Here is a 27,474-nt window from a genome sequence, read left to right as displayed (position 1 = left end):
ATTGTTTAAAAAATATAACATATTACACATTAATTAATAAATCAGTATATATAGAATTATTTAATTTACAAGTGTCATGTTTGTGATTTTTAAAAAAAAAATGAAGCTATAGCTTCTGACCTTTTAAATCAAAACATACTCATGATTTTATGGCATCAATTATAGCTTTATTTAATCAGAAACACAGTCTAAATATTATTTATGTATTTTGCTTTCATTTTATTAGAAGTAGGCCAACAGCGCCCCCTACGGAATTAAAACTCCTTACCGAACGGGCGTTAGAACCCGGGGGAGGCTGCCGCTGCTGCCGTTGCACGTGCTATTACTGTTTACTCATACACCGATCATGTCATTCTGTAAGTGCATTCTCAGTTTAAATGCAGCGATCCAAAACCGTGAATCTAATCATCATTCAGGCAAAACTTTGCTTCAAGAATGAGCCACAATCCTGGCATGATCTATTCGCTAGCACACCCTGAGCACATGTGAGTTAATGTATTCCTCTTATCGGCAAGACATATGGCATAATTTTTCATATCGGGCCCATGCCGATATTTACATTTAAAGCCATTATTGGCCGATTCCAATATTGGTCCGATAATATCGTGCATCCCTAATATACAGTCATGTTCTGATATGACTGTCAAAGACTCGGGGCTCAAGTGGTTTCACAAAAACGTTTGGCATCATAAATAGTTGATAAATAAATCATGGGAAAACCTTGGATAAGCAAAGGAAAACATTTAAGGAAGACAATTCTTGTTTTATATCGAGATCTACACTCCTCACGGTCTGCTGGAGTTTGGCGATGCCCCTTTTAGCGTCTCTTCTGCCCTCTTGTGTTTCTGCAGGGTGACCTGGAGCTGCCAGTACCTGAGATACAGCCACATCAAATTCCCATTCTTGCGCTTATCCATGTTCATTAAATCTGCACAGTGTCTGTCGTTCTTAAAAATGTCCCTGAGATCTTCCTCTAGGTTCAGCTCGGCACCCACCGGGTCTTTAGCCACCTTTAGCAGCAGGTTCTTCTCCATCTCCAGACGATGTTCTCGTGGCAACAGGATGCTGCAGAAAGCTTCCTGCCTCTCCACCAGCTTCACCTCCAGTTCCTGTAGCAGAGCCTGAGCCCTGCGCTGCCAGTCCTCCTCTCGCTGCAGGGCTTTCCGCAGCGCCGCCCCGGCCACTCCAGACTGCAGCAGACGGTTCTTCTCCTCCTCCAGATCCTGTCGTTCCTGCTGAAGCTGCTTCCGTTCCTCCATGAGCTGCTGACTCTGAGAGATCAGGGCTTTCTTGTAGCCCTGCACGCGCTGGTGTTCCTTCTCAAGCTCCACCTCCAGGTGCGCTGCTGTCCGCCGGTTTTCCGTCAGCGTCTCCCTGTACTTCAGCTCCAGGTCTCTGGTAATGGCTGCCATGTCGCTGTTGTACTTGTTCTTCACATCTTGGATCTGGCTCTGTGATTCTCGAGTCCATATCCAACCTTTCCAAAATACACCCACTGACATTTTAAGTCTTAAATCTCTTTGGCAAGACTGACCAAATCAATTTAAGGAGAACATGACTTTCGACAAATACTATTAAAATTTAGTATTTAAATTTTAAATCCATCACAAATTAAGTACTGAAATCATTCATTCATTCATCAGTGTTGTTTTTTACCTAAACCTTTTTTATTTAAAATAGTTTTTGTTACCTAAAACTCAAATTAAGCTGAAATAAAAATAAATATCAGATGATGCCTTGGCAACTAACTGAAATACAATAAGCTGAAGTGCTAAAACTAATAAATTAAAGCTAAACAGAAATATAAAAAATGAATATAGCAGATAAAATTACTAAAATTAAAAATAATATAAAAGCTAATTCATGATATTAATAAAAATATATTAGTATATAAATAATATTACAATAATTAAATTATATACTATACACTACTAAAATAACTATATATATCTCAACACAACCTACAAAAAATACACATAAATCCACACAAAAGAAAAACAAAAAATGCGACAGTGCATTGTAGTTCTAATAATTTGTAGTAGATTTAGAGCATTTTTAGATGAAAATTGGGATGTTTATTGTTGACTCATTAACATGAGTCATTATGTTTGGTATGTTTTCAAAGAAGAGCAAGTCATTTTAAATCTGATAAAAGATCATTTTGTCAACATTTAACATCTACTTAACACATAACATAACATATGTGACCCTGAACCACAAAACCAATCAGAAAGAACCGGTTCGCGGAAAAGAACCGGACTTCCCATCACTAGCACACACTCATTCAAGACATTTGTGACGGTGTATGAGCTGTAAGATGTAAAAAAAAACAAAAAAAAAACACTTACGAAATGCTGCCAGCCCAATCATGGGCACCAGCAGCACATAATTCCATCTGCCCCCGTCATCTCCAGCAGCGGCCTCTGGTCTAATGTTCCATCTAGGAGGATCGTTCAGATTGTTCATGGAGAAACCCTGAAAAGAAAGTGAAACAATATACTTAATGGGCTGTGAGGATGAAGAACTTTTTTCAAGTTCAGTAAGGTGCTGTATTGTCACAGTGTGTGTTTCGTGTGTCTGACACTTATTAAACAAACCAGACTGCACACATCAAACTATATTACTATCTATTTGTCTATCTATTATCTGTCTACTAATGTCATGACATTAGCGACCTGCAACACAACACTGCTAAAGCTGCAACCCTGCAAAGGTGATGATAAATGCATTTCTCCAGCAGGTAAACACACTTATTTAACAACTTATAGATTATATAGATCTGTTATCATTTGACTGTTAAAACGTGTTTCGTTTCTTTGCTTACCTTGAACAATCTAAAGTCTTCAGCATGAGATCTTCCAGACAGCTTGGACTTTTATGCAATTCCATTAAAAACATCCAGCAGTCAATTTACTATTTCATAGGGGAGTTGGATACGTTTATTATCAAAATATACATATTAACTACATCGTATAGAATTATAAGTGGTCTTTAAATGAATTTCTTTTTAATGTACTTATTATTAAATGCTCATAGATGCATCTTTATTTACACAAACTGAAGAAATGCAGTTGGACTGAATTATAAACACCCCTAAACTATAGTGAATTTGGTATAGTCCTGAGAGCGGCGCATTTGAGATTCCAGATACTCGCAACTGCGCAGGAGATGCGCAGACTGATGGGCAGAAGAGGTTGGAGTTCCAAAACCTTCTTTGAATTACATTACGATCTCTTTTAGTTGTGGCTGTTGTGCGTAGTAATGTTCTTTCATTTATTTAAAACATTTTTTGGTGCTATAGTAATACTATGTTTTTGGACATATACTAAGGTAATGTTTTTGTGGATATCTACAATGATGTACCATGTGCATAAATGATCATCATTTAAAATAAGAATGGTGTTTTGATATTAAACAGGAACATGGTTAACGCTGTCATGTGACTGTGATACCCACTGATCATGTACAAGCTTTTATATATATATATATATATATAATTATTAAAAATATAAAAAAATACATATTTTAAATGAGAAACTAAAATAAAAGAAGCTAATACTTATCAGTCCACATTTTGCATGCTTGTTCCATATATTCTTAATAACATGTTACCTAATTAGCCATATAAATTAAGTAAATATATCTCAAGAAAAACAAATTAACACTGCAACATTTCATTCCGATTAAAGAGACTTTTTATTCTATTCGACCTTTAGTACTTCCCCTTAAAGATTGCGTCTCCTTGAGCCCTTCACTTACCAGAGATAATGACTTCCAAAACAAACACTATATTTAATATCACAAAGGAATGGTCAGTCAGAAGGGGAAAAAATTTAAAATGATATTAAATAAAGCTTAATTGTGAAATAAGTGTATGTATGGTGATATGAGTGGAGGAGTGTAACACATGACATTACAGTAAATGCACTCACCGAAGCTGTCAAATCCCGCTGCTTGCGCTAAACGGAGTTCCAGACGCTGCAGAGAGCGTCCGACAAACTGAAGTAAACCCGATAATGACATTATATGCGGTATTTTATTTCAGATTAATGTAACATGTACAGACCTAACATCCTCACGGTCACAGCTAAAAAAAAAGACCTAGTGCGCATGCGCCTTGTTCTGCACCCTTGCATTCTGGGATTTGTAGTACAACGTTATAAAAATTCAGCTTTATTTCTGAGCGGGTGTGGGCGAAATATGTTCAAAATATATGATTAAACCAACAAATGTTTTAATTATTACATGATTTTAATTGGTGCCAGGTAAAACAAAACCAAACATCCAAAGTTATTTTAAACTTATCCTTAGGCTGCAATACCCACAATTCATTAAGAAACCCAGTAACTCTTTCAGCCAATCAGATCAATTAAGCGCGTGACGTCACTTCCCCAACAGCCAGACACAGCCATGACAGAAAGAGGGTACAGTTTCTCCCTCACCACTTTCAGGTAATAAACATCATGATTTTGTTAAATCCAGTGTGTTCATGAAGATCAAACGAGTGTGTGTTTTAGCGAATCGCGAAGCTCGAGTTTTGTGATGTGCGTTCCGTCAATCAGAGGCGTTAAATCATTATCTGGCCGCTGATGCAGAGTCACTGTGTTTGTGATGCAGTGCTTATTTTATTCATGTGCATCAACATTCATGAACAGGATGAACTAAACACATAATGAATCCCAGAGCAACAAATTCTACACTCTCATGGGTGTTTAAAGGACAGACTGGCCTCAGTTTTGTCTTTGCGACTGCAACTTGCTTATTTTACTTTCACTTTCTGTGCATCATAGGAAGCTGTTCTTGTATATAACTCCTGAATGCACATGAACATACAGTTTATAATTATCAGTACTGTTTTTTTGTTTTGTTATTATTATAATAAAATATAACTAAACAGAACAGTTTTGTGACAATGTAAAAATATAACTTTTTTTATAAGGACTGTAGTACTTTTATTGTGCATATTTAATAAGCCTCATTTGTATATTTGAAGTCTGTAAATGGGTAAAGTAACAATACAGCACAATGTTTTAACATTAACCCTAGTCAACATGTCAAAATATACTTCACCTTACAATCACAACACTTTTCTTGTTTTTCTGTTTTCAGCCCTTCAGGGAAGTTGGTCCAGATTGAGTATGCTCTGGCAGCTGTAGCAGCTGGTGCTCCTTCAGTTGGAATAAAAGGTTAGTAATGTTCTTTTATGTATTTGTTATGTGTGTCTTAACTTTTCATTATTTATAAAACTTTATGGTTTTAGCATGTGCTTATTATGAGCTTTTTGAACTGTGTTTATATAGCAAGGAACTTTCATTTTATCATCATTTCGTTTTCACAGCTTCAAATGGGGTTGTTCTGGCTACGGAAAAGAAGCAGAAATCGATATTGTATGATGAGCAAAGTGTTCACAAAGTAGAGCCCATAACCAAACACATTGGTATGGTCTACAGTGGCATGGGTCCAGACTACAGGTACGGATTTGGAGCCTACATGAACAAACGCTATATAATAATGATTCTTAATATGAAGCATGTGTAAGGCAGTCTTGTTAAAAAAAAAAAGTGTAGTTGACATTCAGAGCGATTTTAATGTTTTAAAAAAATTTAAAGAATAGTTCACCCAAAAAAGAAAATGTACCCTCAGGGTACAAACAGCTGATAAAAACATCACAATAATCCACAAGTAATCCATACCACTCCAGGCTATCAATAAATATATTGTGAAGCGAAATTCTGCATGTATGTAGGAAACATCCATTATTAAGGTGTTTTAACTTTAAACTCAAGTCAAAATCCATAATAACAATTCCTCTAATTAAAAAGTCCATCCCCTGTTTGTCCTCTCACATTAAAATGCTATTTTAGACTGTTTTGTAAACAGTGCTTGATCTGTGCATATTTCTCTCCTGATTCAGACGAGACAATTTTTTCACTGGAGAAAGCAATATTATGGTTTATAGACTATCTATTTAGGCTGAAAAGAACAGTTTGAGGTTAAAAACGTCTTGATGGATTTGTTTATTATAAGCATGCTACTTTTCGCTTCACAAGACATTAATTGTTGGACTGGAGTCATGTGGATTATTGTGATGTTTCTATTGTGACCCATTCACTGCAGAGGATCCATTGGTGAGCAAGTGATGCAATGCTAAATTTTTCCAAATCCATTCCAATAAAGAAACACACTGATCTGCATCTATGATGTTTGCCTGTGGCTGAGTCAATTTTCAGTAAAAATGTTGGATTTCTCATATTGTCGTAATTATAATATAAAGGTGGGATTATGGCAAAGATAAGATGCTCAATAAGAGTTGTTGTAATGGGTTTTTATCATGTTTGCAGGGTTCTGGTGCGAAGGGCACGGAAGCTGGCTCAGCAGTACTTCCTGGTCTATCAGGAGCCGATTCCTACTGGCCAGCTTGTTCAGAGAGTGGCTTCTGTTATGCAGGAGTACACACAATCAGGGTATGTGTGAAATGTCTCCGTTGCACAATTTACCACTGTTACAATTGTTCTGGAAGTTGCCCTACAAACAGCTCTTTTGCAAAATTTATAACAATATGCATGTACCAAATTGACTCTGGCATAACATTTTGTCATGTTATTGTTTAAACACAGAGGTGTTCGGCCATTCGGTGTGTCACTCCTGATTGCTGGCTGGGATGAAGACCGTCCATACCTTTTCCAGTCAGACCCCTCGGTATGCTTGCTATTCACTTTGGTATTATATCATTTAATTTATTGTATTAGTGTAATCTTTAAATTTGAACTGAAAATAATTGTCTCTTAAAATTTATGCTCTTTATTATGCACTGTATTAGAAAAATAAGATGGACTTTGATCTGTTTAAGGGAGCATACTTTGCATGGAAAGCCACAGCGATGGGGAAGAGCTATGTGAATGGGAAAACATTCCTTGAAAAAAGGTATAAAACATAATAACTGAAAGCATAAGACCCTTTTAGTCTTCCTAAACGTACAGCATCTCATTGGTTTCATTTTCCTGTTTTAGATACAACGAGGATCTGGAACTGGAAGATGCAATTCACACTGCTATTCTGACTCTTAAGGTAATAATTATACAATTTTATTATAAATATACAACCCAGCCACGTTTGCTAAAGGTCTGTTAATTGCAGTAATGTATTAGATACCATTATTATTTGCATACAAGATCCAAGATTAACTTTTGTCTAAACTAAAATATTTGGTAGCTGTGAAACGGTCTGTTGCATTGTAAAATATTGATTCCCTATAGGAATTACATCTCTTTATCTAGCTGTTTTTCATTGTGCATTGGTGACAAACGAGCTAGAGTCAATATCTCACTGAAACTGTAACTGTCACAAAGCTTGACGTTTTATTTACTTGCCAAAGCCTCAAAATGACTTCCTGAATATTTATTTCAGAGCCTGTTTGCATTCATGTCAAACATCAATGTTAACTATGACTACTTTTGTTACAGGAAAGCTTTGAAGGTCAAATGACTGAGGACAACATTGAGGTGGGAATCTGCAATGAAGCAGGATTTAGGCGACTGACTCCAGCGGAGGTGAAAGACTATCTAGCCGCCATTGCTTAAATCATCTTTTCAAGTTGTAGATTGAGCACTGATTGTCTTCTCTTCACTAGTACAACTTCATTAGTACTTATTCATGAGTTTGAGCAATGTAAAGGGATGGAAATAAGTGAAAGTTGTATTGTTTATATTTTGCTTTTCTTTCTTACTGAAGGAAAAAATAAATAAGTCTTTTCAAATTCCTTTGAGTGTTTCCATTTGTTCTGTTGTGCAGTGTTTTAGATATGAGCAAACTGCATAAAAGAGGACTGAGGAGGATACTTAACATTTGGTTTTATAGCATTAACTTCCATCTGAAATGACAGTTGTTATTATATATCTCGCTTCTGTGTTTGAAGGTCCAAAAACAAGCTCATGAGGGGGTTTGGCTTGCGTCAGCCAATCAGAATCTTGAGCGCCGCGTCACTTTTGGCGCGCCAAAAAATGAGCCGGTACTCCTTTCCAACAGTATTCCTACGCAAAAGCGGATACTTGTATAGATAAAAGCCTCAAAGTTTTTATCAGTGAAAGGTCCAGCAATTTCCGTTTTATAGTTTAATCATATCCATTTGAATAACACATTTAAATTTGAACAAGAAAATTAGTTGTTTGGGCGGCCATTCGCTTAAACGGCTCTAGTTTCTGTCTCGCCGGCGCATTCGTATTATGCGTTGTGTCATTTGACTGAAAGTGACGTTTGTGGCGCCAGAAATCAAGAAGGAGTGGAGTTCATTTTCAAAACGATGCGTTATCGTTCAAAGTACTCGGCGAATTAAAAGCTTGACAAAAACTTTTTAGAAGTGAGTTTGACAGCGAATGGTCTGAGGGTCTTAAAAGGCTCGTAAAAGATGGTGATGTTACGCAGTAACGGTGATATGGACTCCAGCTCGGAGTTTCTCTCTCTAAACCCGCCTCAGAGAAAGTCCGCGCGGCTGAAAAAGGCCCATGATGACAGTTTAACAAGCGCCGAGGACAGTCCGGCTAATGTGAGTTAATGTCTCTTCTTTACAAGTACTAATTTGTTTGTAATTTTTTTTGTTTACCTACAGTAAAATCGCAGTAGCAAAACAAAGCTGGCTGTTAAAAGAGCGCGGGATGCTTGAGTGAACTGCACGAGCGCGCGACCTGTTAACGTAATGTAACTGTTACAAAACCAAAACAAATAAGTTGATGTGCAATGTTACGCCGGACATACACCGGTAATAATTTATATAGAGTATGTCTGCGGGAGTATTTTATGATTCAAAAATGCGATCTGCATTTCTGTAGATGGGTAGTTGGCAAGTCAGAATAAGAATTTACTTTTATTGGCAAAGCAAGTTATGGCTCACTCTTACACTATGCATAATATATACACTTTAACCATTTTAATCACCTGCAAATAGTAATGCGGTGTGACACTTTTGAAAAGTGCAAATAATTCTTGTCAACGTATAGAATGTGAGGTCCTGCAAATATAGTTAGAAGAAATACTGTTTAAAATAGTTTTATATAGAGTATAGCATGCCAGACACTGCTATGATGTATGCATGATCAATATTTAGGGATTTTTGACTGTAAAGGAGGAAAACAACATGAGGAGCAGAGCTCAAAGAGGAAGACATATGGTCACCTTTGCTGATATGAATGGACAAACAAGCAAATCTCCTCCAAAAGATGAGAAAAGTGGGAGGCATTTAAGGTGGGAGTGTCATGGTTTCATTTCTTGTCCTCTTATATTTGTTTAATCATTAACCATCTGTTATACTGTATTTACTAGATGTTATTTGTTAATCTGTGTATTCTATTATTTATTTATTCATTAGAAAATCTCCAAGACTTCAGGCAGAGGGGGAGAGGTCGGCAGATGAGCACACAGGTGGGCACGTCAGAGTATTTGATAAACATCAGACAGCAGTTTTGTTGGTTTTCAGCTTACTAAACATGAATCCATTTCTTTCTTCAGATGAGATGGAGTCAACTCCCACTTCTCGAAACCTCCATGCTCGGATTCAAAGGCGAGAAGAAGACAGTGCCGTGAGACGTAGCTCCAGAATCACACGATATAAGCTTGACGCTAGGAACCAGTCGGTCCTCTATGACAGGCTCATTACGAAGTATGCACTAATATAGAAAACACACTCTGATATTTCTGTGTTTGTAAGCACAGTGACTAATTTGTCAGATGTAATGAACTTCGTTTTTTTGTTGAGTTAAAATATACCTTTATATTAAGACTTTCAAACTTTGTGTGCGGATATTACACGATTCTTGGCACTCATAGGCTGTTTTCACCTATTTTAGCACTGCAGAGGCTGTACTTCAGAAGATGGATGACATGCAGAAGATGCGTCGGAGACTGAGGAGCAGAGACAGTGAGGAGGAGGTGTGTCATTGACTCCTCCAGTACTGTTGCGATCAGTCAGGGCTTCACTCAACTGTTTCTGTGTTTCTTTTTAGAATTTGAAAATTTACTCTGGGACAAAAAAGAAAAGGATCACAAAACCTTCAGTAAGAGGACAAGAAGAGAGTTCAGACAACCAGGAGAATGGTAACTGTGAATCAGGAACCCATTAACCCTGAACCAATGTTTACTGCACCTTTATTTAGCAGTGGTTCTGTGTTACTGTTAAATTACAGCCCTCCAACAAAAAACATTTATATTAGCCCCAGATGTATTTGGAAACTTAAACCGACCTGTATTTGATTTCCAGAATATAGTGATCAAGAGGAAGAGGAGGAGGATGGAGAAGGTGAGGAAGAGGAAAATGATGAGGGAGATGAAGATGATGAAGATGAAGAAGACAATGGAAAGCGCTATGAGTTTCGACAAAGAAAAGCTGTTGTGCGTTACCAGGCACCTCTTGATGGTTGGTGTTATAGTACATTAAACAGACCATGCATTGAAATGTAATTAGATCATCTTTTTATGTTTCATGTGTTTTCATTATTTCCTTTTTAATATATTTTTTAATTACAGAGCCAAAAAAGCAGAGCATATTTTTTAAGCGTCACTCCACCCCAATTAGACGAAGATATACATTTAGTACCTCAAGTCCCAGGAGCCTGTACAACAACAGGAGGGGCACCAGGTCAGTACTAGTCATCTGCTTTTCTCCAAATTCTTTATCAACATAATTTAATCCAGTTTTCAAGAAAGAGCAAAGTCTTGGATAATTAAGTATCAATTTGAGTTAGGGCTGGGCGATATAGCTAAAAAATGTACCAACGATATAATGTTTCATATCGTTCGTTATCGATAATTATTGAAAAAAAAATTTATAACCTTTTTTAAAACAAAGAGCAATAGAAATGTTTTTTTACATTTAACCACTGTATTTTTATAATAACTCAATTTATTGAGACAAACAACAATTTTTTTAGTTTTAACAGTCAAACACAAAATAAAAATTAAACAAATATCCCATTTCTAATGTTTTATATGCAGATTAAATAGGTTAAACTTTTGGCTTGTTTCCCGAGGGTGCAATGAGCAAAATAATGCAGCACATTAAATTGTCATCGCAAGGAAATTCTGTTATTTTTACAGCAAAATACAACAAAGAATATCGTTTACATGTAGCGCACATAGATAGTGCGTCAATTCTCTCTGTCGCTGCGTGTGTGTGTGAAACAAGATCTTCTACGCATTGAGCTAATACATTTTTCTAATATTTTGAATGAATAAGCAGCAGCGGCTCGCAAAAACGTCACTTACATCATCATCACCGTTTCTCGTTCTCCACTGATGACGCTCCCTGATGCACACCTAACATTCGATTGTACTATTTTTGCATTCAAATGCAAATGTTTATTTTAAATTCGACTAATATAAATTTTTTTTATTCACAATCTCCTCATCACAGGCAGGGACAGCCCTCATGTTCGTGTTTGTGTGTGCTGTCTGCGTCACTCATAGCACGTGCCTATATCGTGCACTATATCGAACATTTTTTATATCGTTATCGAAGAAGGTGTACCGCCAATAAATATCGATACCGTTTTATCGCCCAGGCCTAATTTGAGTCTTGACTTGACAGGGTTTTCTTTCAAAAATGGATCTGCACAAGAGACACAATGCAGTGGTTAAATACATTGTATACAAAAAAACTATGCAGATAGAACTTGCTTCATCACCCAAAATCCAACTTTGAATAGTCGAGTATTAGTAATGCACATCCCTACTTTGCACTGCAGTGTCTTTGTTGTAATCTTAGAGGCACTCATGTGTTTCCACTCAACTTTGTGTGTTTCTTGTGCCGTAGTTGTAGCAGAAATGAGGTTGATGGGTAAGACCAAGCTTTCTTGCAGCCTTTCTTTAGCACATCTGCATGTGGATGATTGAAGGACTTCCAAAGTGGGACTGTTCAAAAAAACAATCTATGATATGTCACGATAATATAATTACTACACAAATGTTTTGGGCACATTTAAATGAATGTGTTTTGACAGATCTGTTGGGATAAAGGTGGTGGTGGCATATTTTATGAAAGTTTATACTTTTTATTGATGCTATATATGTTTTTTTTGCAGTTTAAAAAAGTCTTTTTGTGCTTTTGTCTTTCTTATCTCAGGAGAAGACATGCCATCCACAGTAGTGACTCCACCTCATCCTCTTCTTCTGATGAAGAGAAATTTGAGAGGCGGAGAAGTAAGAGTCATAGCAGGTCAATAAACAGGTAAAAGCTTTTAGTGAGAACTTTTTATTTTAGAGATGCTATGCTTTCAAAGACACCTGAGTTCAAAGATTTACAGAGCAAACATGACCAATCATATAGCTCTGAAATATAACAACTGTACTTGGTTTTGTGCATGCGTTAGAGAATCTATATCTGTTGTAGCTCTTATAAGAATTGTTTCTTAGACATCATCATCTGTAAATTTTGTAACTTTTCACATTTGAAAGCAATTATTAAACAAAAGTTTTAGAAAAAAAACGTAACACATTTCCCTTGTAGATGCCTCCCTATGAATTTACGGAAGGAGGATTTGTTGGGAATCCACAAGGACAGGATTAAAATTGGAGCAAGTCTTGCAGATGTTGATCCAATGCAAATTGACCAAACAGTATGTATTTGCCATTTGAATTGAAATTCAAAAAATTTACAGACCTGTGTTTGACTGTTTGGTTTCCATGTGCAGGTGCGCTTTGACAGCATTGGAGGTTTGGGCAAACACATCTCTGCACTGAAGGAGATGGTTGTGTTTCCTTTACTCTACCCTGAGGTCTTTGAGAAGTTTAAGATTCAGCCTCCAAGGTATGCAAAGCGATACTGATAAATATTACATTAAAATGCCTATTTGGATGACTGATCAGTGGTTTGCAAAAATGAGAGGTAATGCTAAATATCACCTTTTGCAGAATGTATGTTGATTGAATGCTATGTGTTTGCAGAGGCTGTCTGTTCTACGGCCCTCCTGGCACAGGAAAGACTTTAGTAGCTCGGGCCCTAGCAAACGAGTGCAGTCAAGGTGAGAGGAAGGTGGCGTTCTTCATGAGAAAAGGAGCAGACTGCCTCAGCAAATGGGTGGGCGAGTCTGAGAGACAGCTCCGCCTCCTGTTTGACCAGGTTGCCCACATTTAAACGTAACTTAATTTAAATTTCATTTAAAAATGGTCATTCATGAATGCCTAATTTTGTCTAAATATTTTATTTTTAAAGGCATACCAGATGCGTCCATCAATTATTTTCTTTGATGAAATTGATGGTATTGCACCTGTTCGGTCAAGCCGGCAAGACCAGATACACAGGTGTGTTAGTCTGTGTTTCTGCATTGTTTTGTTTTTTTACCTTTCCTTGCTGTCTTGATATGAAACTTATGAAATTGTTTGTTTATGTTGTCTGAAGCTCCATCGTGTCCACTCTGTTGGCTCTCATGGATGGGCTAGACAGCCGTGGTGAGGTGGTTGTTATTGGAGCCACTAACCGTCTGGACTCCATCGATCCTGCACTCAGACGGCCTGGACGATTTGACAGAGAGTTTCTCTTCAACCTACCAGACAGAGAGGTAGGAGTTTGGAGCTCTGTTGTGGGCTGCCTTAGCCAGTGTTTATTTTCGACTGCAGGTTTTTTTTGTTATAAAATAACCTACAAGACATTGTTGCTGATTTGTAGGCTCGCAAAGATATTTTGAAGATTCATACTAGGCAGTGGGACCCGCAGCTGTCTGATGTGTTTCTTGAAGAGTTGGCTGACAAGTGTGTTGGTAAGAGCTTTTTCTGTTCCACTGTGAAACGACCTGATGAGTGCATCTCGCATAACAGCTTACCTTTGTCTCAGTTTTCTCAGTGCCAACACAGAGGCTGGTGCTTTCCAACACACCTCCAGAACATGCTGTATTTGGGTTTTAAGTAGCAGTGTTATGTAACATTCTGCTGTTCTAGTATTCCCACTCTCTAGCACTCTCAATTCTGGCATTTACAGAGCTCTCCGACTGTCTCATCCTGTCCAAGTGGGCAGTTCTTATCCAGAATAAACTGCACTATCATCCCTGATTGTATACCAATAGTCAAAACTCTCCCTGTGCTTCCAGGTTATTGCGGCGCAGACATCAAAGCTGTGTGCTCAGAAGCAGCTCTCTGCGCCTTGCGTAGACGCTACCCCCAGATCTATGCATCCTCCCAGAAACTCTTGCTGGATGTGGAGTCCATCAGCGTGAGTGGCCGGGACTTCCTTATATTCGTGACAAAGTTTTTTTTTTATACATATATATATAATATATATATATATATATATATATATATATATATATATATATATACACTGTATATATATATGTATATAAATAACATTAGGTAAAAGTCCAATTTTAATTAGATTATTATTCTACTAAAAAAATTACTAATTGTTATTTTATATTTATCACATTGATTGTAAAAAATTATGCTAATAGTTATTATTATTGTGCCAACTTGGACAAATTATTTCGCTGTAATGCATTCTAGGATTTGCCTAAAAAAAAAAAGATGTTTTTTTTTTCTATATCTTTGTGTTGCTACTTAGTTTTTGTAACATTCTTCTCATTAGGAATGTGCCTATATGATGCCTTTTAATGCTGTGTTGGTAGGCATCTCAGTAAGAATTTGAGGCAAAGCTTGAAACTTCAAAATATAGCTTAAGAATTTCACTGATGACAGTTGGGAAACATGTTCAGCCTGTGGTATATTTAGTGTTGTTACACAGAGGCTGGTGCTTTCCAACACACCTCCAGAACATGCTGTATTTGGGTTTTAAGTAGCAGTGTTATGTAACATTCTGCTGTTCTAGTATTCCCACTCTCTAGCACTCTCAATTCTGGCATTTACAGAGCTCTCCGACTGTCTCATCCTGTCCAAGTGGGCAGTTCTTATCCAGAATAAACTGCACTATCATCCCTGATTGTATACCAATAGTCAAAACTCTCCCTGTGCTTCCAGGTTATTGCGGCGCAGACATCAAAGCTGTGTGCTCAGAAGCAGCTCTCTGCGCCTTGCGTAGACGCTACCCCCAGATCTATGCATCCTCCCAGAAACTCTTGCTGGATGTGGAGTCCATCAGCGTGAGTGGCCGGGACTTCCTCTCTGCCACGAGGAAGATCGTTCCAGCTTCACAGAGGGCAGTGGCCTCTCCAGCTAAAGCACTCACGCCTGTTATTGAACCCCTGCTGAGCTCTGCCCTCAATAAAGCCATGGAGATGCTGCGGAGACTCTTTCCTCATGTAGAGCAGGGCCTCAAGAAGAAAAGAGATGCTGGTAAAGACAACTATTTTTATCACTCATCCCCATAGTAGTGCCACTCATGTTTTGTGTAGGAAATGTAAAAATCTAGTTTGTATTTTTAAATGAATGTTCAATGCAAATAAATATTTTCTATTTTAGAGGGTGTGTCTGGCATCTTAGATGATCTACTACAGAGTGAAGATGAGGGGTCCTCTGTGTGCATTACTAATAAAGGCCAGAAGAACACTGGACCGTCTGCATCTGCACTTCATCTGAACAGGTTAGAAATGCGATGAACTGACGTCTGTGCTGACTTGGTGCATATGGGGAAGCATAAGAAATTTTCTAAAAGTCTGATGTTTTATTGTGGCAAATAATGTACTGTTATCCCATTTAAAGGACCGACGTGAGTGATATGAAGTGTCATGTACACAATTTCCCTTTTGTTGACTGAACTCTTCATATGTGGTTTCACTCACTCTGTACAGATATGAGTTCACAGGAAGCCTTGTTATGAGATCAAATATATCATATGTAAGATTTCAAAGACAGGATGTAATTTTTCTAAATCCAGTTTATCATCAGCAACAGTTTTTCTTTTTGTTTTGACCTGCCTGTCATCGCTGTGCTTCATTTCTTTCATTACATGTATTATAGGAGTGCCCTGCAGCAGCCCACCTCATTCAGACCCAGACTGCTGCTCTGTGGGACATCAGGCTCTGGTCAGACCTCACACTTGGCTCCTGCTATTCTCCACGCCCTGGAGAAGTTCACCGTTTATACACTTGACGTTGCTGTGCTGTATGGGGTCAGTTCAGCCACCCCAGAAGAGGCCTGTGCACAGGTGAACACATAGAATTTATAGTCGAAATCAAGATACATGGATAAACTTGTTTTATTAAATGACTGTCGGTCTGTATTGTACATCAGGTTTTCTGTGAGGCGAGGAGAACCGCCCCCAGCATTCTGTATATTCCACACATTCAGTGCTGGTGGGACACTGTGAGCTCCACTTTAAAGGCCACATTCATCAGTCTCCTACAGGACATTCCTTCATTCTGCCCCTGCCTCCTCCTCGCCACGTGCAGCTTTCCTCACCACACGCTCTATGCTGAGGTACCACGTGTACTTTATAAACAGTACTGGAGCTTGTTTGGCTTAAGGAGTAAATAAAATGGCAGTTGTGATGCATTTTGTCTTCTATAAAGTTATTGTATACAATTTTTTTTGATTGTTTACCTGTTTAAAGGTGCAGGACCTTTTCCATGTTGAGTATGGGGAAGTGTTCGATGTTCCGCTTCCATCCCGGGAGGAGAGTCACAGATTCTTTGAGGATCTTATTTTAAATCAAGCTGCTAAAGCACCGGCGTCTAAGAGAGATGCAGGTGAGTATTTTTTTCTGTAATGTTTTTCACATTGTTACTATTTTCATGCACATTTGTGATAACTCCTATTTTCTTCTTCTTAGTCCTCCAGGCACTGGAGGTGTTACCGGTGTCCCCTCCACCACCTCCCCGCCAGCTCTCTGAGCAGGAGATGCAGAAGCTAGAGGAAGAGGAAGAGGGCACGCTCAGGGAACTCCGCCTCTTCCTGCGGGATGTCACCAACCGACTGGCTCAGGACAAACGCTTCAAGGCCTTTACAAAGCCTGTGGACACAGAGGAGGTAAGGCGAAGATGGCCTTCTGTATCAACTCTCTCCAGCTGTTGATGTTTGTTGAACCAGTGCCTTGTGCTCATTGAGTTTTATTTTTTTATTTTTTTTGGACAGGTTCCCGATTACACTACAGTCATCAAACAGCCTATGGACCTGTCCACAGTTCTCTCCAAAATTGATTTGCACAAGTATGAAACTGTGGTGGCTTATCTGCAGGATGTGGATCTGATCTGGCAGAACGCCCTCGAGTACAACCCAGACAGAGACCCCTCAGGTAGGCTGAGAATTTTAGCTATGAAATAGAAAACAGTTCTATATCTGCATGACTGCAGATGTGATATTGACTTTATACAATAGTTGGATAAAAAAATTTAATATTGTGTTAACTTTTAGACAGTATTTTCTTTTTTGCTCCATTTCACAAATGAAAAATAGTTCCAAACAAAGCCACAGTTGAACTGTTGTGCATCTCGGAGCAACACACAGCTGTTTCATTACTGAAAGAGTCCACGGTTTGGAGCCAATGATTCAGTGACCCATTCATAAAGAAAGTCACTTGTTTTGTTTCTGAATGAATCAGTAATTTGAAGGAATCAGTTTAAAAAAATTATTCACTCATTAAGACTTGCCGCCACCTACTGGCAGTTTGAGTGTAATATTGTTTTACAATATTACTGTTTATATTGTATATTTGATTAAATATATAGTTCAGTCATGAAACTCTAGATGGCGCAGGCTGACGGGTTGTTAACGTAACTGATGATATTCAGAGAGTTAAACGACTTGACACAAGCTGATTGGTTCATGCTGCATATGCAGCCAATGAGCTTACTGCCTTGCATTTATATGGCTGGCTAGCATTCACTTGAGATTCCTGCAGCGTGCTTTCAGAGTTTCTCTGAAACCCTCCACCTTCCCCAGTTCCACCTGTATAGATCTGCTACGGGTTATTTTATTTGCTATTTGTGCAGCAGCAGTATGTCTTAAATACTCACAGCACCTTATCGCCATATGCATTGGCAGTAGCAAGTTCCTGTACTTGCAGCAGCAGCAATAATCTACAACTACAGCAATAACCAACAGCAGCAGCAATTCAGCAGCAGCATAGCAGATCTATTTCGCCAAGACCAAATACATTAACATTGTCATATCCATCACCATGCTAAAATCTTCCAAGAGTTGTCATGATTGAACTAAATTCAGCCATGGGCGAGCATAATGGACTACCAGAAACATTGTAAAATTGTAATTTCTTATAAACTTTTGACTGGTATGTGATTTATTTACTGAACATTAGTGACACAACCACCTTATTGTATGTAGGCAGTTTACAGTTTCCATTCAACTTGGCACACTAATACTCAAATTTGCGGTCAAGGGTTTGTCAGCATTGGCTGTTTTACTTTGATATCATATCTAGTCAAATTTCAGGGATAGAACTATTCTTTATGACTTTCCAAGTGTGTTTTGCATAATTACATAATATTTGTGTGATTTCTGTAGCATGCAGTAACTATGTTTGTGCTTGTAATAGATCGGCTCATCAGACACCGTGCCTGTGCTCTCAAGGACACTGTGCATGCCATAATCAGAGATGAATTAGATGAGGACTTTGAGAAGATCTGCGCTGAGATCAAGGAGTCTCGCATCAGACGAGGTTTCACTGACACTACTTTAGATCATGTATGGATAGGAGTGAGACTGTAGCCATTACTCACATTTCTAATGTTTTATTTTTAGGCTCCACCTCGTCACGATTCACTCCTGCCTACTACCACGTGCTGCCAAAGGTGTCCGCTACAGTGGAGCAGAAGACGAGTGATCCAGCACCCAGTAAAGATGCTACACCTGTGCCAGCACAAGCAGTGATATCACCACGTCAAACAGGAATTAATACAGGTGACTAACAGAGCTGTACTGCCTGACATCAGTGCTGTAGAGCCTCTCAAAACTGCCATCCATGAGGTACAATTTGAGGTTTTAGGATCTGTAGTTTTGATGAAAATATCAGCACGTGTGACATTTCATGATACTTGATACCAGTTTTGAAACCACAATATTATTATTATTTGGCAGTTTATTTTTCCATTGTAAAATTATTCTTTTAATTTTGCGAATTACTTGAAGGTTACATGCCATTTTTTATTTAATGTTAATATCAATATCTTATTTATAATGGCATGTAGCTTTTAAAAGTATGTCCCAATTAAATGAAAAACATAAAAAATCTTTGTCAATTCAATTAAATTGTCAGTAATAGGGATATCAATTTTCGATCATTTCCATGATCGATCATCGTTTAAATTAACGATCAATTAATCGTTAACCTTTATGCTGCAAAATGCGTCTATTGTAGCGGCACGCAGTCACCGGCATGACAGGATGTGCAAAAGCCACTCAAAAATAAATAAAAACGCTTTCTCACCCAAATTAAAGGGGTTTTAGTCTGAATAAAATGCTATTAGCAGGATTGTAAAATGAATAGATGTGATTATGATCATTTAATAAAATGAAGAGAGCGCGCCGTATGTTTGAGATCATTTTACTTTGTTGACTGTTTCCTCGACACGGAGACCGCTGAACGTGCCTCTTTAAATGGTTTCGTGGTGCTCGTTGTTGTATTTTAAAACACAATTGCAATATTAGCTTAATTATTTAAGTCAGATATATTTCGCATATTCGACAATTAATCGATCATCGATTAATCGTTGACATCCCTAGTCAGTAATAAAGGCCAAGTAAATTAAGAGTGATTTTGTCTTTTTTTTTGTCAATATTGTTTGATTTACAAGAAAAGCTTTTTAGCATTGACTTGTATACTTAATATTTTACCAGTACTTTTGGCATTAAGTTAGATTGGTAGGCTTTCTTTCATGTGAGCTGTGAATGAAATATTTTGTCTATCCACAGCTTCACAGATGAAAAAGAAGAGGAAAAACCGATGGAAAAATGGATTCATCCGCAGAAAGAAGTCTTGCTCAAATTTGAACTCTAAAGACAACCATAACACAGCAGAATCAGGAGACGAAGAGGAGGAAGAAGAGGAAGATGGAAAACTTGCTGAGAGTGAAGATGCCGAGAAGATGAAAGATGTTGAATGTGAGTCAATGGAGACTGATGGCTGCGCTCGTGCAGAGGAACCCACAGAATCCACTGCTGTAGCACAGAATTACAACATCCCTAATGAAGGACAAGAACCTGATAATACTGCCTCTGCAGAGGACGAGGTCGTAAATGTTGAGACCATCCAGAATAATGCCACTGATGGCCACAATGATGTCCAAGAATCAGAGAGCAGTGAACCTAAGAGGACAAGGCCAAGTGCAGAGGACAACACCGGAACAGGTTAGCAAATCACAAAAAAATAAATAGCATTTAATTTTATAACATTTGTGGTGTTTCTGTGAGCATAAAGCAGTACTTGAGTTTGCATGGGATTTTCAGAGTTCAGACTGAAGCGGATGACAAGAGGTTTTAAGATGCAGGCCGAACAGCAGAGTCTCATCAGTGTGGATGCTGCCATGAAGATCCTGGAGCAGAAGAACATGCCTCTTATCGTGGACCACAACAAACTGAAAGTAAGTCAGATCTCTTCCTCTTAACTGCAGGAAAAAAATAGAGATAGTGGGAAAACTAAAGAAGTAGTGTGCAATAACTTGACTTCTACATTGGAAAGGTGTTTTCAATCTCTGTTTTCAGGAACTTCTACAGAGAGTTGTGGACATGACAGAGGGATATGAGGTCAGTCAGCTGGAGAAACTTTATGCTCTGCTGTGTCAGAGCATTTATAGACACAGGAAAGATTACGACAAAACTGCACTTATCCAGGTACATTTAGATGATGCAATAATACATCCTGCTTCCTTATTCTGTTGTTTGTACAGTAAATGAAAACTTGATAGTTGTCATTAACCAATGTTTTATATATGTATATGTGTGTGTGTATATATATATAAATTTATATATAATAAAGCTTATTAACTTTATCTGCCTATTTAACATGTATGTTCTTTTATTTTCCAGGAGATGTCAAAAGAAGTTGAAGAGTTTTCCTAGTTTTCTTTTTATAAACAAACTACAATATATTTCTTATAAGAACTGCTCTATGAATTATATTTCGCTAATTCTTTAGTCATGTCTTTGAGTGTTGTGCATATTAAAAGCCTTTATCACAATTCTTACTGTCTTTTATACCTGGTTTTTATACCAATCATATAGTTTGGTAATGGTACAAACATCTCATCTACTCTTTGCCTAAAGTAGTTGTGTGTTGTAATCACTTGTGGCTTCTACTTTTCTGGTTCTGATGAAATCTAAATGAAGCTAGTAGGAAACATGGGGAAAATTCCATTTGAATCTATGCAGAGATGCATGAGGGTCACGTGACTGCACGTTGGCTCTGATTGGACCGTTTCATAGTTTGGAGTTTGTACGTTTCTGAAGTCAATGCTCTGGTTTCGTAGCGCATGGACAATTTTAAAGTCCACAAGTGTGTGCATTGTACCCGTACAAAGTCCTGTGTGAGTGTCTTGATTACATTAACGTCCAAACATGTTGTTTTAACGCGGATTTTACGTGACGGCGGGGAGTCGCCTGGCGATGATGTCACGACGTATAACACTGACAGCGGTGACGCGTGATGATAATTAAAAACTGCCATTAAAATGAGCGCAGATGATTATTGTGTTTACTGAGAGACCCATAAAACAGCAGCGCAGTGTGCCCTGCCAATTAACAGAGTAACAGAGACATCAGGGCGAGAAACATCCGATCGGCGTGGCATCTGTCCGGTCCATCCAGCGTTTCCCCCCTCTACGTGCGGCGAGTCTCGGTCCGCCTCGCCTCGCCTCGCCTCCGCTCTTCCTGTCGCTGAACCGGAGGATACTCGCACCCAGAGCCGCGATCTGACACTGAACCCCGCGGCCGGTGAGTTCCATCGCATCCCTGAAGCTCCCTCACTAACAAAATGTACCGGAAAGTACCGTGCTTTTATGTTGTTTTTATTCTTTGTAGCATGGTAATACCATAGTAATTTTCTGAGCAACCTTGGGGTCCCATACATATACAGTGTATCATGGTACAGTGATGTCTGAAAACACCATAGTGCTTTCCTGAAATGTATGTACCAGTACCATGGTACCCAAAGGTAGTTCGCTAAATACCATGGTAAAATGATAACGATTAAGTTATTGATTATGGTAATTTATTATCATTGTTTTACCATCTGTGCCAACAGTGTATCATGGAAACGCCACAGTGTTTTAAGAGAATGCGCTCAAAACGCAGCTACCACGTCTGACATTTCTCAGTCTGCAACTGAACTAATTGTCCAGTGGTGACGCCTATTATATAGTGACACAAAAGGACCGGATACATTAACAGTGGTTAATGCATTGTGTCATTTATATCATTTATTAATCTTAAATGTTCATTTCTAAACGCTCTTTTTTTTATTTTCAATTCATGTTATTTCTTAATGCAATATTTAAAGTAAACATGCACAACTTTTAATGTTAGAAATGTGTTATGGAAAATAACTTTGACCCTTTAACATTTTCATTTATTATTAGTAGTAATTTTTATTAATTATATAAATCTTAACTTTTTTTTTTTGTCTGAGAGCGTATTTTTTGCACCACATAAAACAGTCATTAATATGTCAAAATTGAATTTATAAAATCAAACCACAATAAACGTTACTATACATTTTAAGAAATTGTCTATAATTGCAGTCTCATATTTTGGAGTTATTGGCAGTTTTTATTTCATGTTCAGTGATTTTGAATCAGATTTTTAGTTTTAGAAAAACTTAAATGAAAAACTACACATTCAGCAGAAATAGATATCTTTACTTTACTTTTACTTTTAGTCATTTAGCAGACGCTTTTATCCAAAGCGACTTACAAATAAGAAAAAGTAATTAAAACTAAAAGCTAAAACTCTATAAATAACAAAAGGTATGAGTATAATAATGATTCTAACATAACACTAAGCCAAACACCAAAAAACAACTACATATGTGTATGTACTGCCACACACATATACATATACATTAAATATATACTGTATATATTATTTCATTTCCATTTTGTATGTTGAAGTACTGAAATAACTCAAATTAAATAAAACTAAAACTTAATAAAAAACCTATATAGACATAATAAAAAATCTAATAAAATGACATTACTACAACTGTAACTAAAATAGATAACTAATACAAATCAAAGTACATTAGTTCATCAGTAATCCTAAAAAAATAACACTGAGGCAAACACACATGCTAAAATAACAACAACTTACTGACACATAGTAAGAAATAGTTTATAAAAACCTGAAGCAGAAGTGGAAAGAGGAGAGATAAAAAGCGATACTTATGTCCTTTGCCGGTGTCCCTGCCCGGTGGAGTCGCACGGTCGAGTCGATGGTCTTTACACTCTTCGGTCTGCACACGACCGCTTCCGCGGTAAACTAAGCTTCTTTTTAATTAGTTTAACAAAACTCAAATTGAATTCAGCTGGACACACTTTCCTGTTTATCTGACATTTATATGACCTGTTATATCTGACAGCTGTAGGTCACTACAATGTATGCAGATGCACTAAACTTATAGGGCTATAGATAAATATGTAAAATGTTAGATAACAGATATAAAGGTTCACATTAACTGATGTTTAATGTATTGTTAACGTATACAGCCTTACTGTAAAGTTCTACCTAGATTCTGCAGTGTTAGATTAGCATTGAATTCTAAATAATTGACTTTAACAGTGGAATGCAGAAGAAGACACTACACTTGTGCGGTAATTTGATCTAGTGTGTATATGAATGCATCAGTAAATGTTTTTAATTATAGGTCAACTGTCCCATGTTTACATCATAACCAGTGTCTTGCATGTGTATTTTGTTTCTCTGTGTCTTTCAGGACGTTGAGCTCAAATCTTGGAATGGGACTAATGTTTAACATGTAAATTCAACCTCCTGAAGGTTCTGGCCAGTTTATATTTTCTTTTTCACATTCACAAGCACAATGTCGAGCAGAAGGAAGTCCACGACCCCCTGCATGGTGCTTCCGTCAGATGTCGTAGAGCAAGATCCTGATATGGAGGCTCTGGAAGGGAATGAAGGAGCTGAGAGTATGGCAGACGGTCCTACTGAGGGAGCAGTGGTTCCCATGGAAACAGAGACAGGTGAAGTTCACTTCTAAAGGCAATTTTTTTTTTGTCCTGGTTGGAATAGTGCTGTGTCCTTACCAAGTGCAACATGACAGGTTTCTAGCGACCAAGTAATTTTTGTGTTCACATTAAGCGTTTAGATGCTGCAAAAATATATACAGATGTTTTGATGTTTAATATACAGCTATGCTCAGTGAGATTTTGGACAAATGGAATTTCACAGTGGGCGGGGCTACCTAGCAGAATAAAAACAAAGCAACCTCTTATCGCACATTGATGTTTGTGATTGCAGTTTGGTTAGGACAAAAAGCAAGTCAAGATTCATGCACTTTTTAACCTATCAGACACTCGTGCACAATACTGATTCTAATCAAAGTAATCCTTTTACTGTCCCTACAGAATATGAAGGGATCCATTTCTCGAGTGAGGACTGTCGTTCTTCAAGAAAACGCTCCGGTCAAACACCACTAGAGCAGCCCATCTCTGATCTGACCGCTGAGGGTGGTTTTGTGCAGTCAGAGATGGAAGATAGTGATGACCCCTCAGTTACTGGAATCCCTCTCAGCAAGACTCCTATAATGAAAATGAAAAGCAAGTCTGAACCCAAGAGAATAGCCATGTCTCTAAAAGGCACGAGTGAAAGCGAGGCAGTGACTGAAAGTGAGATGGAACTGGAGCCATTGGAAGCGTCAGTGATGAGCTCTTCCATGGCACCAGAACTCATGAGCCCATTGCTCACAGAGTCTGTAAAGCCCAGCGTTCTTGTCAATATTTCAAATCCTGTGGTAGCAGATCAGAAGAAGCTGGTTATGAACCCTGCGACGATTTTTCCGGCCGGATTGGCCCAGGTGCTTTCTGCCTTGCAGGCCCAGCAGTGCGCTCAAACTCAACTTCTAATACCAGTAAGTAGTATTCCCACGTATAGTGCTGCAATGGACTCCAATGCAGTCCTGGTCAACACCTACAAGAAGTTCCCCTACCCGTCGGTGTCTGAAATCATGGGACTTGCAGCCCAGACCAAGTTCAGTGAGGAGCAGATAAAGATCTGGTTTTCGGCTCAGCGTTTGAAGCATGGTGTTAGCTGGACCCCAGAAGAGGTTGAGGAAGCGAGGAGGAAGCAATTTAATGGCACAGTCCACACAGTTCCCCAGACCATCACGGTTATCCCAGCCCATCATCTTTCCGCCGCTAATGGCCTGCAGTCTATTCTTCAGACCTGCCAGATTGTGGGTCAGCCAGGTCTGGTTCTGACACAGGTTGGCATGGCCAATAGCATCCCAGTGACCACACCGATAACCCTGACAGTAGCAGGAATGCCCATTCAAAGCCAGACGCCCAAGATCGCAACCAATCAAACAAGCCCTGCGCTCAATGAAACTAAAAGAGCTACCACCGTTCAGCCCCCATCACTGACTCCTCAGGAGAACTCTGCACTCAGTGCCGATCACTTTGGCCTGCGGCCTAAGAAATCCAAGGAACAGCTGGCTGAATTGAAAGCAAGCTATCTGAAGAATCAGTTTGCCAGTGATGCGGAGATAGCTAGGATAATGAAGTTGACCAACCTCACCAAAGGTGAGATTAAAAAGTGGTTCAGCGACACCCGATACAACCAGCGCAATTCTAAGAACACCCACGCCTTCATCGCGAATGACAATCCCAGGGGTAGTAGCAGTGCCACCATTGTTATTGACTCTAGTGACGAAATGCCACAGTCTCCGACGCCATCACCCGTCAAAGAGAAGGAGACGCGCTCCAAGACCTGGAACCCCTTCCCAGACTTTACCTTGCAGAAGTTTAAAGAAAAGACACCAGAGCAGTTGGTGGTCCTAGAGGAAAGCTTTCAGAAACGTGACACACCAACTGATGAAGAGCTTAGCCGGCTGAGGGCCGAGACCAAACTTACCAGACGTGAGATCGACGCCTGGTTCACCGAAAAAAGAAAAACCCCTGTGCCTGATTCCTCAGAGTCGAAAGCAGATGGTGAAACATCCCAAAAGAAGGGGAGCCAAACTCCACCTGGAGGAAAGAAGCTGAGCAAAGAGAAGGTTACTAAGAAAACACCCGAGCAGCTTCATGTTCTGAAGACTGCGTTCGTTCGCACCCAGTGGCCCTCGACGGAAGAATACGACCAGCTGGCTGAGGAGAGCGGACTGCCTCGTTCCTACATCGTCAACTGGTTTGGCGATACACGCTATGCCTGGAAGAACGGCAACTTGAAGTGGTATTTTTATTATCAAAGTGGAAACGCAGGAGGAACGAATGGCAACAAAAACAGAAAACGGAGGATTCGAAATCGCGGTTGGGGAAGAACCCGTAGTAGAAAAGCGAAGAAGCACACAGAATCGGAGAAGAATTTACCAATCAGGTTCAAGTCTGGACGGGATATTCTGAAGGAGTACTACTTGAAGCACAAGTTTCTGAATGAACAGGACTTGGATGAGCTTGTCGCCAAGTCTAACATGAGCTATGAGCAGGTGAGAGAGTGGTTTGCGGAGATTCATCGGAAGGAGGAAATGGGTACCAACCCGTTTGAAGATAAAACGGGAAATGAAGAACAAGATGAGGAGGAGGACGAGTCACAGGGTGAAAATGAGACGGCGGTTGAGGAGCAAGGACCTGCTTTGGGTGATGATGATGACACTGATGACAGCGATGCCTGGGAGCCTCCACAGAGCGTTCGAAAAACATTGTCCGTGTCTGAGGATCAGTGATTTTTCTGAATTGGCTTTATTCTGAGCAATGACCCTTGGTGAAAAATGTTGGGTCTCGACCACATGCCCTCTACCACTGCACCAATTCTGCTTATATTTTACGTAGTTTCACGTAAGGTTTGACTAGATCTTTTTAGCAAAAACATTGAGGAGAACTGTTTTTGGTCAGAATGTTTGACTACATTCAAACCTTGAGAGATCATGCACATTAAAGGGATAGTTCACCCAAAAATGAAAATTCTGTCATTAATTACTCACCCTCGTGTTGTTCGAAACCCGTAAGACCTTCGTTCATCTTCGGAACACAATTTAAGATATTTTTGATGAAATCTGAGGGCTCTCTGACCCTCCCATAGACAGCAAGGTAACTACCACGTTCAAGGTCCAGAAAAGTACCAAGATGATCGACAAAGTAGTCCGTGTGACATCAGTGGTTCAACTGTAAAGTTACGAAGCTACAAGAATACTTTTTTGCGCAAAGAAAACAAAAATAAGCCACACGCTCGCGTCATGATACTGATGTGAACGCGTGACGCAGTAGAGACAAAAATGTGGAATAAAGTCGATATTTTTGTTTTCTTTGTGCAAAAAAGTATTCTCGTAGCTTCGTAACTTTACAGTTGAACCACTGATGTCACACGGACTACTTTGTCGATCATCTTGGTACTTTTCTGGACCTTGAACGTGGTAGTTACCTTGCT

General features: G+C 38.8%; 4 protein-coding genes across 7 annotated transcripts; 3 read left to right on the top strand and 1 right to left on the bottom strand.

Annotated features, from left to right (window-relative positions):
* Window positions 1–598: 598 nt before the first annotated feature.
* LOC107719164 (coiled-coil domain-containing protein 127-like) lies at window positions 599–2,865 on the bottom strand. Its single transcript, XM_016526536.1, has 3 exons — window positions 2,825–2,865; window positions 2,349–2,475; window positions 599–1,477 (listed from the first exon to the last, which is right to left on the bottom strand). Exons 2-3 carry the CDS (start codon window positions 2,464–2,466, stop codon window positions 786–788), a joined length of 810 nt encoding a protein of 269 aa, XP_016382022.1. The 5' UTR covers window positions 2,467–2,475; window positions 2,825–2,865; the 3' UTR covers window positions 599–785.
* A 1,488-nt stretch (window positions 2,866–4,353) lies between these two features.
* LOC107719163 (proteasome subunit alpha type-2-like) lies at window positions 4,354–7,729 on the top strand. The gene is made up of 8 exons (XM_016526535.1): window positions 4,354–4,451; window positions 5,110–5,186; window positions 5,339–5,471; window positions 6,342–6,464; window positions 6,618–6,699; window positions 6,851–6,924; window positions 7,011–7,068; window positions 7,464–7,729. The coding sequence occupies exons 1-8, from the start codon at window positions 4,411–4,413 to the stop codon at window positions 7,578–7,580; spliced, it is 705 nt and encodes a 234-aa protein (XP_016382021.1). The 5' UTR covers window positions 4,354–4,410; the 3' UTR covers window positions 7,581–7,729.
* A 495-nt stretch (window positions 7,730–8,224) lies between these two features.
* atad2 (ATPase family AAA domain containing 2) lies at window positions 8,225–21,057 on the top strand. The gene is made up of 30 exons (XM_016526498.1): window positions 8,225–8,542; window positions 9,101–9,237; window positions 9,362–9,414; window positions 9,502–9,652; window positions 9,840–9,921; window positions 9,996–10,086; window positions 10,250–10,405; window positions 10,516–10,627; window positions 11,801–11,824; window positions 12,110–12,214; window positions 12,494–12,602; window positions 12,678–12,793; window positions 12,931–13,105; window positions 13,199–13,287; window positions 13,385–13,544; window positions 13,652–13,742; window positions 14,070–14,209; window positions 15,093–15,267; window positions 15,394–15,514; window positions 15,892–16,078; window positions 16,165–16,350; window positions 16,484–16,619; window positions 16,703–16,899; window positions 17,005–17,164; window positions 18,425–18,547; window positions 18,631–18,789; window positions 19,801–20,235; window positions 20,335–20,468; window positions 20,590–20,718; window positions 20,914–21,057. The coding sequence occupies exons 1-30, from the start codon at window positions 8,405–8,407 to the stop codon at window positions 20,944–20,946; spliced, it is 4,104 nt and encodes a 1,367-aa protein (XP_016381984.1). The 5' UTR covers window positions 8,225–8,404; the 3' UTR covers window positions 20,947–21,057.
* A 77-nt stretch (window positions 21,058–21,134) lies between these two features.
* zhx1 (zinc fingers and homeoboxes 1) lies at window positions 21,135–27,040 on the top strand. 4 transcript variants are annotated; one of them, XM_016526502.1, is made up of 3 exons: window positions 21,135–21,816; window positions 23,914–24,077; window positions 24,462–27,040. In XM_016526502.1, exons 2-3 carry the CDS (start codon window positions 23,918–23,920, stop codon window positions 26,771–26,773), a joined length of 2,472 nt encoding a protein of 823 aa, XP_016381988.1. In that variant the 5' UTR covers window positions 21,135–21,816; window positions 23,914–23,917; the 3' UTR covers window positions 26,774–27,040. The 4 variants fall into 4 exon arrangements, with proteins under 4 accessions (XP_016381988.1, XP_016381985.1, XP_016381987.1 ...); XM_016526499.1 differs by having other exon boundaries at window positions 23,813–24,077; XM_016526501.1 differs by having other exon boundaries at window positions 21,135–21,858.
* Window positions 27,041–27,474: the final 434 nt, after the last annotated feature.

Source organism: Sinocyclocheilus rhinocerous, unplaced genomic scaffold, assembly GCF_001515625.1.
Source record: "Sinocyclocheilus rhinocerous isolate Xijiao unplaced genomic scaffold, SAMN03320098_v1.1 scaffold1084, whole genome shotgun sequence".
NCBI classification, from domain to species: Eukaryota; Metazoa; Chordata; class Actinopteri; order Cypriniformes; family Cyprinidae; genus Sinocyclocheilus; species Sinocyclocheilus rhinocerous.
Note: the sequence above shows the minus strand (reverse complement) of the source record. Positions and strands in the feature narration are given on the sequence as shown.

Excerpts from the sequence above, each read along its gene's own strand:
- atad2 (XM_016526498.1), top strand. The coding sequence starts at position 8,405 with ATGGTGATGTTACGCAGTAACGGTGATATGGACTCCAGCTCGGAGTTT. Across the intron at positions 20,469-20,589 it reads TGGACCACAACAAACTGAAA|GAACTTCTACAGAGAGTTGT; the intron begins GTAAGTCAGATC and ends CTCTGTTTTCAG. Across the intron at positions 20,719-20,913 it reads ACAAAACTGCACTTATCCAG|GAGATGTCAAAAGAAGTTGA; the intron begins GTACATTTAGAT and ends TTTATTTTCCAG.
- LOC107719164 (XM_016526536.1), bottom strand. The coding sequence starts at position 2,466 with ATGAACAATCTGAACGATCCTCCTAGATGGAACATTAGACCAGAGGCC. Across the intron at positions 1,478-2,348 it reads GATTGGGCTGGCAGCATTTC|GTTGGATATGGACTCGAGAA; the intron begins GTAAGTGTTTTT and ends TATTTTGGAAAG.
- zhx1 (XM_016526502.1), top strand. The coding sequence starts at position 23,918 with ATGTCGAGCAGAAGGAAGTCCACGACCCCCTGCATGGTGCTTCCGTCA. Across the intron at positions 24,078-24,461 it reads TCCCATGGAAACAGAGACAG|AATATGAAGGGATCCATTTC; the intron begins GTGAAGTTCACT and ends CTGTCCCTACAG.
- LOC107719163 (XM_016526535.1), top strand. The coding sequence starts at position 4,411 with ATGACAGAAAGAGGGTACAGTTTCTCCCTCACCACTTTCAG. Across the intron at positions 5,187-5,338 it reads TCCTTCAGTTGGAATAAAAG|CTTCAAATGGGGTTGTTCTG; the intron begins GTTAGTAATGTT and ends TCGTTTTCACAG. Across the intron at positions 6,465-6,617 it reads CAGGAGTACACACAATCAGG|AGGTGTTCGGCCATTCGGTG; the intron begins GTATGTGTGAAA and ends GTTTAAACACAG.